The 12,981-nt window shown below is 42.2% G+C and overlaps 2 protein-coding genes across 2 annotated transcripts in view; one reads left to right on the top strand and one right to left on the bottom strand.

The window, feature by feature from the left end:
* The window catches only part of SFXN2 (sideroflexin 2), a 172,916-nt gene that overhangs the window by 106,750 nt on the left and 53,185 nt on the right, over nt 1-12,981 (top strand). The gene's annotated exons all lie outside the window — the stretch shown is intronic.
* ARL3 (ADP ribosylation factor like GTPase 3) overlaps nt 1-12,981 on the bottom strand; it is a 65,997-nt gene that overhangs the window by 21,218 nt on the left and 31,798 nt on the right. The window contains exons 2-3 of the mRNA XM_060241764.1: nt 9,634-9,777; nt 4,302-4,418 (exon numbers count right to left, since the gene is read on the bottom strand). Coding sequence (XP_060097747.1) covers nt 4,302-4,418; nt 9,634-9,777 — 261 coding nt within the window. The remainder of the gene's footprint in view (nt 1-4,301; nt 4,419-9,633; nt 9,778-12,981) is intronic.

Raw genomic sequence — 12,981 nt, 5'->3', positions numbered from 1 at the left:
CACCAAGGCAGGTACAGGTTGTGCCTTTTTCCAATATCTAGAAGGCTCCACGCCAAATAACTGCAGGTGTCTGTCTGAATATGCAATCATCCAAATATACACACCTTTATTTGACTACACACAGCCTCCAATAGTACAGGTGTGGGTAACTGGAGCATCTACCATTCAAGCACACCTGCCTGTTTATGAATGTGCAATCACTTCATCTGTTAAAATATGCTTGGAAGGAGCCTCTCACTTGTGTAATACTCTTCAGCTTGGAGGAAATGCAGACATTTTGACTAGCATGCAACATACTTATAAGAGTCCCTTCAAGGCACACCAGCCTGATGTGGCGTCTGCATCACAGTTTTTCCTTCAAATGATTATTACAAATGGTGGGTCAGATTGGAGACTGTCTAAGAAACCCTACTCAAGGATTAAGGCTTAAAAGTCAAAATGATGTCTGAGATAAGCAGGCTACAAAGAAGTCTAGAAAACAGAACATAGAAGCAGATGAGAAAATAGGTGCAAGTTCTAGAACTCGTTTTATGTAGACTGCCCTACTCTGCATGTACAAATGTCAAGAGACTGGATCTGAAGATCACTTATGGACATGGATGATTCCTGCCTCCCCAACAACCCCCTAAGAGATCCAAATAGCTGATAATCTATTTTGTACCAGAGGAAATTCCACCACTGTTATGAAGGAACAGGATTGCAGCTATGCTATATTAGATATGCTGTAGCAGCTGCCAGTGTAGAAAGGGTATAGGATTACCCTTATAGGGTATCTTTGTTTCCTGTATGGTTTTAAGAACTATTCCTTGGCCTTAGCTTGTAAATGCAGTACATGTGTACAAGGCATTTTGAAGCTTTACCTAAGGGTTTACCAAAGTATATAGCATTCTGGAAGCGAGCAATCTGATGGCTACTTTTTGTTTTTTAAAAAGATTTTACGGAGTTCACATTACAAAGCTACGTCATATATGTGCAAAAATGGATTTCTGAAGTCTGTGTCTTCTGTTGCTTTGTATGGGGGCTGTCTGTTGTAGGGCTATCTACTAAGAAAGAGACCATCAGCATCACGGTCTCCTTCTCTTCATTTGACAGTCAGCATTGATCAAGTTAGCTTTCACACACCCTGACCTGGATAACCCAGGCAAGCCCAATTTCGTCATATCTCAGAAGCTAAGCAAGGCTGACCCTGGTAAATATTTGGAAGGGAAACTTCCAAAGAATACCAGGGCTGGGATGCAGAGGCACACAATCAAGCCATCTCTCTGAAATGTCCTAGCCCCAGTAGGGGTTGCAATACTTCCAGGCACACATGCACACATATGCATGCACATACACACAAATTTAAAAAAAAACCCAGCTTCCACACTAGCTTTTTGCCAGAATAAGTATAATTTGTTCATTCACATATTACAGAGAACCCAGATGATGTTATTGCTAAAACTTTGCATTCCATAGTTTTCCCTGTAAATGTCCTGTCTTTTTACAGACCTAAATTCTGGTGTTTTTTCTACATTTAAAAAAAAAATCGTAGTACCAGCTTTTCACATACAGACTGGCTAACCACAAGAGATTCATCTGCCACAGAAGTTGTCTGTGAGGCAGCTGGTGACATAGTTTCTTTTACTGACTATTTTCTCTTATGAGTGAAATTGGCACGACCAGCTCCCTTTTAATAACATTCAACAGTATTATGTGCAAAAGCCTATTGTGCACATGTGCCCTTAGTAGATAACAGAAATAGCTCCCATACTCTCCTCAGAACAACAGAAGCATGAAGAAAGGAGTAGAGGGGTGCTCTAGAGGAAAAAGGGTGCCCCTGTATTTATTTTTATTATTTATTTATTTATTTTATGACTTCTATCCCGCCCTTCCCAACAAGTGGCTCAGGGCCACTTTTGATGGCTGGACTCCACCTCAGAGATTTTGACTAGGACATTAAAGGCCATGGTTGGCTGGTTATGTCAGAGTTGTTGACTGAAACTGAATCCATTGAAGACGGAGGACCTGTGTTTGAGCCATGGGGGACTGAGGTCAGGTATCCATCTCCTAGCCCTTGTTGGGGCATCATTGGTGCCTATGCTGACAGTGAGGAGTTTAGGTGTGACACTGGATACCTTACTTTCAATGGAGATCCAGGTCACAAACATTACATAAGAACATAAGAGAAGCCATGTTAGATCAGGCCAATGGCCCATCCAGTCCAACACTCTGTGTCACACAGTGGCAAAAAAATTATACACACACACACACACACACTGTGGCTAATAGCCACTGATGGACCTCTGCTCCATATTTTTATCTAAACCCCTCTTGAAGGTGGCCATGCTTGTGGCCGCCACCACCTCCTGTGGCAGTGAATTCCACATGTTAATCACCCTTTGGGTGAAGAAGTACTTCCTTTTATCCGTTTTAACCTGTCTGCCAGATCAGCTTTTTATAATCTTTGGCTGGTCAGGCAACTGGTTCCCTAATTCTCTCCCCATCCCTTAGCCATGGTGATCCATGCAATGGCAACCTCCAGGTTGGACTACTGCAACTCACTCTATGCAGGGCTACCCTTGACCCTGCTCTGGAAACTTCAGCTGGTTCAAAATGCAGCTGCATGCTTGTTAACTGGATCATCTTTGTGGAAGCCCGTGCAGCTGGTGCTTTGCCAGCTGCATGGGTTGCCAGTTGAGTACCGGATCATGTTCAAAGTTACGGTATTAACCTTCAAAGCCCCATGCAGTTTGTGACCATTATATCTGCAGGACTGACTCTCCTATAATGATCCCCAGCGAGCCTTGCGCCCTTCTGAACAACATCCTCTGATGGTCCTCAGCCCCAAAGATATCTGTTTAGCCTCAACCAGATCAAGGCCCTGTGGGACATATTACAGTTGTTCCACCAGACCTTTGGTTGAGTCAGCGGGTACCTAGGTACATCAGCCTCCTCTGCTTCACTGTCCTGCTTCCATCTTACTAATGATGCTTCTCACTTAATTCCCAAACACCTGTTCTATCAGGCATACATACAATGGCTCCTGGGAACTTTGTGAATTTGTTCTGCCATCTTGTGGCTAAATTATGGGGTTTTAATTGAAACTACTATTTTATTATTTTAAATGTTTTACTGCTGACTTTGTGGTAAACTGCCCTGAGCCTGCTTTGTGGAGAAAGGCAGGATATAAGTGCAATAAAATAAACAAATTTCCCTTTAGTCTAGCAGTAGGTTTCTACAGCCTGAGGCCATGCAGTTGGCCTCCCTTCTCTTGCTCCCTCATTCTTTGCCTCCAGGCTGAAAAGTCAGCAGCACCTTCACATGAGCCCTGGGTGGGGGAGGACAGAGACAGACAGGTGTTGGGGAAAAAGTCTTACAACCAAGTGCTAAGCACAGCTGACAGTGGGATGGAGGGAGGAGGGTAAAAACCACTGATGAACTGTGGGTATAATAGAACAGAGCAGCAGTGCTTGCCTGGAAAATGCACTTTACATTCTCCATAGCTGCCTTTGATCCATTTGTTTGATAGGAAGGAGCTTCATTTTGGTTTTCTGCTAAAGACTTAATATGCTAATAAAAATGAAATAATCAGCATTATTGGTTTTTGCTTAGGATTGCTAAGGCTGATGCCTTTCTAGAGGAACAAGAACTGAGAGATTATAATAGGGAAATAGCCAGATGACCTTTCTGGATTTTAAGTCTCCAGTCACCACCTTTGCCAGTATGCTTTCAAGCTTTGCTACAGAACCTTCACAGCTAGAAAGCAAAATGAAAATTTCTGCTGATAAAGCCACCAAATTCTGCACTGTACTGTCCAGCACACTTACAATTGAGTGCCTTTCTACATCAGCAAAATTAACTTCCAGAATTATAGTCAGAAACCAACTTTGTGGTAGCTGGTAAATGGTATCTGCAAGAATGACAAGTCCCATAAAATCAGGGTTCTCATTCAGCAATGTGGCTATATTTTAGTGGCACCTTTTTCTGTCCATTTGGCAGAACACTGTGGAGAGAAAAGGATTTGAATGTAATGATCCAACCTTGTAATTTTGGTAATGCTTTTCAGGCCAAAACACAGTTATTTTAAAGGAGTGGTTACACCAAACAGCACTGTCACATAGCATGTAGTTGAGAGGCCAGTTAAAAATAATTTTTTCTGCAGATTTCATAATTCACATATGCACAGCATATTTGCAAAACTGTGCACACTGACTGGCTGCTGCAAAACAAACAGCTTTGATAGTGATTAAGAATGCCGCATTACTTAACTGTTAAAGTCGATGTGCTATTTAAGGCAGCACTTAGCGCTGGCCCATACTTACCAGGATATCAGTATTCTCAAAATAATTCCTCCAGTACGGCCTGATCTTCCTCTGTCCCCCAATGTCCCATACGTTCAGCTTGAAGCCTTGTGACTGCACGCTTTTAATGTTAAAACCCTGCAGCAAAGCAAATGATAAAGCACGGCTAGTGTTAACTTGATGGCTGGCCTCTGATTCGAAGGCACACACCATTCACAGCTTATATATCACATGTCTGGAAACCCTAACAAGATAAGGGCCTGTGCTGCTATTCAGATGGATTGGCTGTGGGCAAGGTGAAGGATACAACAGCCTTGCATGGATCAGGCTCTGCTTCTGTCAAAGCTATAAAGATGTATGTTGCAGCTCATAACAAGAAAGGAGGGTGCAATGGGAGGTGAAGGAATAATGCAGATAAGGAGAAAGCACAAGGCTGCGAGAAGCAAGCCTCAGCACTTGAAAGCTGAGCCCAATGTGTAGACTAACAAGAAGCAGAAGTCTGTATGTGAGTTGATATGAGAAAACATGAAGCAACAGCTGCACTTCTGAAGGGCCCATTTCATCAATTAAAGCTCCAAATGAAAAGGGTGTGTAACTGGAAAAACAGGATGTGGTGTGGGCTGGCAATGAACTGCCGTACAATACAGGGGATTGGCTCTACGCTTGGAATCTCAGGGTGGGCTTTTGCTCTGGGGCATCAGAGTTATCTCAAAGGAAATGTGCTCAGTCTGGAAATAGAGCCAACCTGACAATCTCTAGCACCACCCACTGGCCAGCTCTGGGATGGTGTCAGTTGGGTATCAAGACAAACTGCAATCCTGAAAAAGAAATCTTTGTATGTTGTTGTGTATAAAGAGGACTGAAGGCTTATTCATGGTTCACTTTTAATGTACACACATTATACAGTGCAGAAGTATACTGTAGTGAATTACAATTTATTTTAGCTTATCAGTTGGGTGTTCACGGCCTCAATGAGGTTTAAAATATACAAAGATATATATATATAGATATACAGAGAGATATAATAGTCTTCAGGATTTACCAATTCACTGTGTATACAAACTGGGTCTACAACATGTACTCGATAGTATCTTAACTTGTGAAGCAGTACAAAGTACAAGTCCCAGGAGTCTCACAAATGTGGACATGCCATTAATCAGGGGGGGGGGGTGTTGTAGCAGGAACTCCTTTGCATATTAGGCCATACACTTAATGTAGTCAGTCCTCCAAGAGCTTGCAGGGCTCTTAGTATAGGGCCTACCGTAAGCTCCAGGAGGACTGGCTACATCAGGGGTGTGTTGCCTAATATGCAAAGGAGTTCCTGCTACAAAAAAAGCCCTGCCATTACTAGAACAAGCAGTTTTGAATTCTGGGTATAAGTTTTCATGTGCATGCAGACTTCTTCAGATAAATTGAAAAAGAAGTGACCAACCATTACATATGGCAGAGAGGGAGAGGTGTTGCTAGGAAGGGCTAATTAGAGTCAAGATGGATAAGTAACCGAGCAATAATATAGTTAAGACTGAATTAAGGCAGCTTGTAAAATCTCTAAGCAGCAGCAAATTAGCATGCAGCATAATAAAAGAATTTACAAACAGATGTGAGAACTGAAAGATGCTAGCATGTGTTGTGAGCTAAGAAACCAATATCTTTGTTAGGTCCTGGGGGTTCCATTGTCCTGAGTGTTGAGGAGGTGCTGTGTCTAGGTTATAGGGGGCTGGGATCAGAGATCAGGCTCCCATCCTTTGATGGGGCTCCACTGATACCCACATCGAGGGTGAAGAGCTTGGGGGTATTTCTGGATGCCTCTCTAACTGTGGAGGCCCAGGTAACCAGCACCGCCAGATCGGCCTTTTTCCATCTGAGGCGGGTCAGACAGTTGGTCCTGTATCTCAACCCCCACAACCTGGCCACAGTAACCCATGCAATGGTCACTTCCAGGCTAGATTATTGTAACTCTCTCTACGTGGGGCTGCCCTTGACCCTCCTCCAGAAACTCCAGCTGGTACAGAACGCTGCTGCATGGATGTTGACTGCGTTGCCTGTACAGGCATGGATCCATCTTGTGCAGCATGAACTGCACTGGCTACCCACTGAATACCGGATCCGGTTCAAGGTGTTGGTACTTATCTTTAAAGCCCTATATGGCCAGGGGCCAGCAAACCTTCGGAACGCCTCTCCCTGTATGAGCCCCGTAGATCCTTATGATCAGCAAACCAACAACTTTTGGTAATACCCAAAGAGACGTCCATCTGATCTGCCTGGTGGAATGAGCTCCCCCTGGAGATCCAGGCCCTGCAGGATCTGCTTCAATTCCGCAGGGCCTGTAAAACAGAGCTCTTCACTAGGCTTTCAGCTGAGGCAGTGGGCGTCATTTGTTACCGGCCTCCCCCGCTCATTCCATCCCTCATTCCATCCCAGCACTAGCTACAAGATCTGCTGGACTTGGACAATAGGTCACATCTGTGAGGCAGAATTCTGCCATCTTAGTCTTTGTAATCTTAGATTATATATATTTTTAAATTGGTCTTTTACTGTTGACTGTTTTTATGATGTAACCCACCCTGAGCCTGTTCTACGGGAAGGGCGGGCTAAAAATTGAATAAAATAAATAACTTGTAACTAGGGGTGTACAATTTTTTTAATCGGTATTTTTCTTCTTAGATCTATTGGACTAAATTTTTTTTGTATTTATGAAAAATCCTGAATCCCAATACTGGTATAGTATTCAGATCTAGGATTTATGGTATTCAGATCTGGGATTTTCCAGAAATCCCAAACTTTTTTGGGTCCAATAAACTCAAGAAGAAAAATACTTGCAACAAACCAAAACAAAACAAAGCCCAGTTTAAACTGTGCTGCAGGAAAAGCTGGCCCCAGGATCTGCCTGCTGCAGGGAGGTTTCCCCCCGCACACACACACCTGGCTGGGATGGCTTCTCCTGCAGGGTGGTTTAAACAATGTTGCAGAAGAAGCTGGCCCCAGGATCTTTATGTCACAACTAGCAGATTCTTCCCTGCAGCACAGCAGCTTTTGGGGTTGGTTTCTCCAGCTACGCAGTTTAAATAGGGCTGCCCAAGAAGCCAGCCCCAAGTTGAGCCAATGGGAACAGTCTGCTCCCCTGGCACAGTTGATCCTCAGGCTGTCTTCTATGGTCCCATTAAACTTGAAAGGGATTGCAGTTGAAGTCTGACAAACAGTGGGAGCAGTAGGCTCATGTCTCTCCACTGTTTTTGGATCTACTGATAATTCCTGAATATATCTGAAATTTTCTTAGGATTTTTTCTCCAGTTTTCCGGGGGTGGGGGGTGGGGGTGGGGAATACACACACCCACTCCTTTTGGTTCTCCTGAGGGGGAAAAATACACACACACACACACACACACACACATATATATATATATACCCCCCGGGGGGGCTTAGGTAGATCCAACGCATACCCCTAGCGCAACAATCTCCCATTCTAGTCTGTTTCTGAAATTCTTTTGTAATATAACAGTTACTTTGAGGTCCTGGGAGGCTGAAGTGTTCTCCTACAGGTTTCTCAGTTTTGTGATTCTAGATGTCAGATTTATGTCAATTATAGGGTTTGTTCTGTTTGCCCTATGAAGAGAACTGAAGGGCACTGTTGGCATTTAATGGCATATACATTGATTAAAAGATGAGCAAGTGGGCTAAGCCTGATATGGTGTACTTGATGCTGTAAAGACCAGAGATTGTGTAGCTGTCTGGCTGTACATGGCAGCAAAGTTGGCATCTTGGTTTATTGCAAGCTCTAGTATAAGTGTTCATGGGGAGATCTCTGTGCAGAAGAAAACATTTGCTCCCCAGTACTTGTGAAAAAGAACTGTCATTATCCAGTAGAGGTTGTAAGTCACTGATGATGCACTGAATTATTTTGAGAGTTATATGTGACTACTAGTGGTGTTCTGCTATTGTCTCTTTTGGACCTGTCTTGCAACAGGTTTTCTCTGGGTATCATTCTAGCTTTTTTAATCTGTTTCTTGACTTCATTGATATTTTAGTTCTAACAAGGTTTGTTGTAGATCCCTCAGGTGAAAACCTCTGTTCATAGGACAACGGATTGTTTGGTATGTTTAGGATGGTAGCTGGAAACATGTAAGTATGTTTGTTGGTCAGTGGGTTTCCAGTATAAGGTGGTGTCTATGTGCCCATAGTTTATTTTTACAGTAGTGTCCAGAAAAGTATTTCTTGCATAGATTAAACAACTCCTCATGTTGGTCTTAAAGGTGCCACTGGACTCAAACTTTGCTCTACTGCTTTAGACCAACATGGCTACCTAATATATCTAGAACAAACATTATACTGACATATAGAATCTGTAGTAGTTTTATTTTTAAAGAAGAAAGATTAGATTCTGCTTTTGGTGCCATGACCATAAAAGACATCCACCAAACAGAATGGTTTACTCTGAACTTACATCAGATTGAAACTGGAGTCTACTGAACTCTGAAAAACACAGTGCACATCCAACAAAATCATGGTTTGTCATAATGGGAACAAGCCTGAGGAATCCTTGAGTTTGTATAGAAATATATCCTGTCTTCTCTCCTGGTATGTTGCTTAGAAAGTAATTATTCCCTCTTTTATGGAAAACCACAGTCTGTGCTTAGGTCCAAATCTCCAATTATGGCTCAGCTAAAACACAAGGCCAAACCATGATTTAAGCTTAGATAAAAGCTGCAATCCCAACAACACTTTCCTGGGAGTAAGCCTTATTACAGAAAACAGAACTGCTAAATGGACATGCTTAGGATTGTTCTCTAACTATGCTTACTGTAACTGTCAGAACTGTCAGCTAGATTTGTCAAACCAAGATCCAAACATGGTTTTCACTGCCATCCTAAGCAGAGTTGCATCTTTCCCAGTCCACTGAAATCAATGCGGTTTAGGAGGCATAACTTTGCTTAGCACAGCAGTGTCAGTTAATTAACTGAATAATTATTCATTTGTTTGTTCATTTCTCTCTAAACCAGGATTAAATAATGGTTTGCAATCTTGGTTTGGAGGGAAGCGGACAAAGCATACCTTTATTATTGAGACACAACCACTAACTAAAGTTTGTCATAGAAGCAAAACTGATTAATTTCTGAGGCAGGACAGGGGGAGGAAGAGATTGCCATGGTTCAAGGATCCCCCCCCCCATCTCATTCCGATTGTGACAAACTTCCATTAGGCAGCTGGAAATGCAAACCTGGAGGGAACTGTGTGTTACTGATAGCCCACTCAACTTGATTCTGTTTGCAGCCTTAGTTCTTTCCTCCCAAATGTCAATATTTAGCAATGGATTTGGATGTTCAAAGTCTGGAAGACCAAAAGTACCTTTCCTTACCTGTGTTGGAGTGATGTGGGTGATATCTTCTGATGCTAGCTGTTTCAAAAGGGTGGTTTTGCCCGCATTATCCAATCCCAGGAGGAGGATTCTTACCTCCTGATCTGGCGCACTCTTCAGTTTACGCAGAATTGACAGCAAACCCTGCATCAGCCAAAAAGATGGAAGATGTTCCTTGCTAAGTACAGCAGCAACATCACTCTAATTGTTTATTATTTATGAAAGCACCTCAAATATATTTATATATGAAATACACACAAATCTGTGTTTGTAAGTTCACAGACAAAAGACAAGGAAATTTGGAGAGAGGGAGAAAATGTTATACTCACTGGATAAGACAAAAGGAAGCAAAATGATGAAAGCAAAATCTAGTCAATAATTAATTTACAAATGATATATTTTTAACAATTCAAGTAGAATATCAAGATATAAATGCAAGACATGAATATAAGTTAATTCTTAAAGTGGGACAGGAAGGCCATCTGAATATCTAAAGGGGGAAGTTCCATGCAAAAGGGGCCACAAACACACAAATAATAGTAGGGAAATTAGTATTTGGTCAACAGAAGGACCAAGGAAGAGAAAATAGAGAAAGCACTGAAGAAGGGGCATGAGCAGGAAGAGACTCAGGTTAGAAAAGGCTTAATAAAGAACAATAGGAGAAGCCAGTGCAAAGAAACATATCACATTCTATTTACAAAACTGCCCCAAAGTACTAGGTGCTGTAAAAAAATTAAAAGACTATTCCCAGACCAGAAGCTTACAAGCATTCAACATATTAAGAATGGTAAAGGTGGCCATAAATAAAGGGAGAAAAGCAAACAAAAAGAAACAGGAAAAGATTTTGAAGTAAAAACTAGAATAGCACAAAATGCATTTTGTCATAAGGTATGACAAGTGAGTTTCTGAAAGGAAAGAGAACGCGAAAGATGGCTATTAAAAGGAAGAGAGTTTTAAGCAGAAGGGGGCAGTCAGAGCAGAAAGACTGCAGGTGGTAAGTGCTGAGAAAACAGAAGGCCTCACCAGACAACCACACAAAGAAGAGCAGAAAAAATGAGAAGGCACATGAAGAAAAATCTAGGGAGAGAAACCAGAAGCAGCAAGACCCCAAAGAATTGTAAATGTAGTAATAGGAATAATGGATACAGGCAAGAAAAGATAGCCAGTGATTTAAAAATAGAGGTGACATCTGACCAGAATAATGAGACAAGAACAAAACTTAGAACTGAAGATGAGAAATTGAGATTTTAAGAAGAACAATAACAGCATAATCAAGTCAAGAAATTACCAACTCATGAACAAAAGCTGTAGGTCAGGAGTGTCAAACATGTGGCCCACAGGACAGATCAGGCCCCCAGAGGGCTCCTATCAGACCCATAAGCAACTCACTGTCATCTGCTTCCTTCTACCTTTCCTTCTGCATCACAGCTTGCTTTGCCAGACTTGCTCAATTGCATAGGAGCTACAAAGCAAAGCCTCTGTTTTCTCTATTGGCTGAGGCTCCTCCTCATTCTCTCAGGAGGGAGGGAAAGAGGGAGAGTTCCCTCAAACACACAGGAGAGATGATGATGATGAAGAAGATGAAGATGGTGATGTTTGATTTATATCCCACCCTATACTCTGAATCTCAGAGCAGTCACAATCTGCTTTACCTCCCCCGACCCCCACAACAGACACCCTGTGAGGTAGGTGGGGTTGGGAGAACTTTCACAGAAGCTGCCCTTTCAAGGAGAACTCCTACGAGAGCTATGGCTGACCCAAGGCCATTCCAGCAGCTGCAAGTGGAGGAGTCCGCACACTTCACCACTACACCAAACTGGCTCTAGAGCAAGAGGTGTCAGTTATCAGAGACTGTTAAATAAACAAAATATTGCAAGAGTGCTACTCTTTTAAGCAAGTTTTATTTTAAGTTTTTTTAAAAAAAATCTTTAATTGTGTTTGTGTCCTTTATAAAGCTTATCTCTACTACCTGGCATTTCATTTTATGACACACATGGCCCGGCCTGACAAGATCTCATTTATGTCAGATCCATTCTTCATGAGTTCGACACCCCTGCCTTAGCTATGCCAAACAACAGAAATGATCAATCAAGCAACATTGCTTTAAAAAGAAACAAAAAAAGCAGCAGGTCTCTGCAAGACAGTTAATATGCAGGCGCACAAGAGGAAGGATGCCAGAAAAGTGGTAAATTCAGTTTGGTTCATGTTCAGCTTCGGAATGCAACTTGGTAGAAAGGCCCATCAAAAATGACTTTCCTGAAAGTCGGGAGACTCTCAGGAACAATGTGGGATGCAGTATGAGGGTTGCAGCAGTAGAAGGAATTAACCAAAATTGCCTGCCCCACCTCATTTACAAATTGCAGAAGAGCTTACACTAGAGTTGCCAGGGTGTTGGAAAACACCTGGAGATTTTGGGGGTAGATCCAGGAGAGGGCAGAGTTTGGGGAGGGGAAGGGCCTCAGCATGGTACAATGCCACAGAGTCCACCCTTCAAAGCAGTCATTTTCTCCAGAGGAGCTGATCTCTGCCAGCTGGAGATCAATTGTAAAAGCGGAACATTTCCAGGCCCCACGTAGAGGCTGGCAACTCTAACATTCAAAAAGTCCTGCCAGTTCCTTCAAGCTCCTGTACTTCATATCATGGCATTTCTGAGGATTTTCTAAGCTTCTGTGATGGCTTTTTATGGAGTGCAGAAGGCTGCAGGAAAGTGGCAAAAATCCCTTCCACAAAATTGCCACATTTTAGGTTCTATGGATCCATCCTAGAAACGTGTTGAAAGAAAAATTGTGCAGAAGAGTTGAAATGTGTTGAAAGAAAAATTGTGCAGAAGAGTTGAAAACAGAAATAACTTGCTTCAGTTGGAACACAGACTGGGGAGCAAAACATTACAGTAATCAATAAGTGCTAGAATGAAAGTCAGATTAAGGGTCTAGCATAAGTGGTTGACAAGAATGGATAAATTTTGGAAATATTATAGAGAGAAAACCCATGAAGTTTGCCAGAAATCTGAAGTAAGCTGAGGAGTGACAACTGGAATGCCTCAAGGATCTGTCCTGGGACCTGTTTTGTTCAACATCTTTATAAATGATTTGGATGAAGGAATAGAGGGAATGTTTATTAAATCTGCAGATGATTATACTAAATTGGGAGGGGTCACAAATACAGTACAAGACAGAGACAGGATACAGGATGATCTTGACAGGCTGGAAAACTGGGCTGAAACAAATAAAATGAAATTTAACAGGAATAAATGTAAACTACATTTGGATAAGAAAAACAAAATGTATCATGGGAGTACTGTTCCCTCTAAGCTGAGTTAGTGTGAGCTAGCTCAGAGTTTTTTAGCCT

The sequence above is a fragment of the Heteronotia binoei genome, chromosome 6 (genome assembly GCF_032191835.1).
Source record: "Heteronotia binoei isolate CCM8104 ecotype False Entrance Well chromosome 6, APGP_CSIRO_Hbin_v1, whole genome shotgun sequence".
Classification (NCBI taxonomy): Eukaryota; Metazoa; Chordata; class Lepidosauria; order Squamata; family Gekkonidae; genus Heteronotia; species Heteronotia binoei.
The sequence above is the reverse complement of the archived record's forward strand: the minus strand, read 5'-3'. Positions and strand labels throughout refer to the sequence as shown.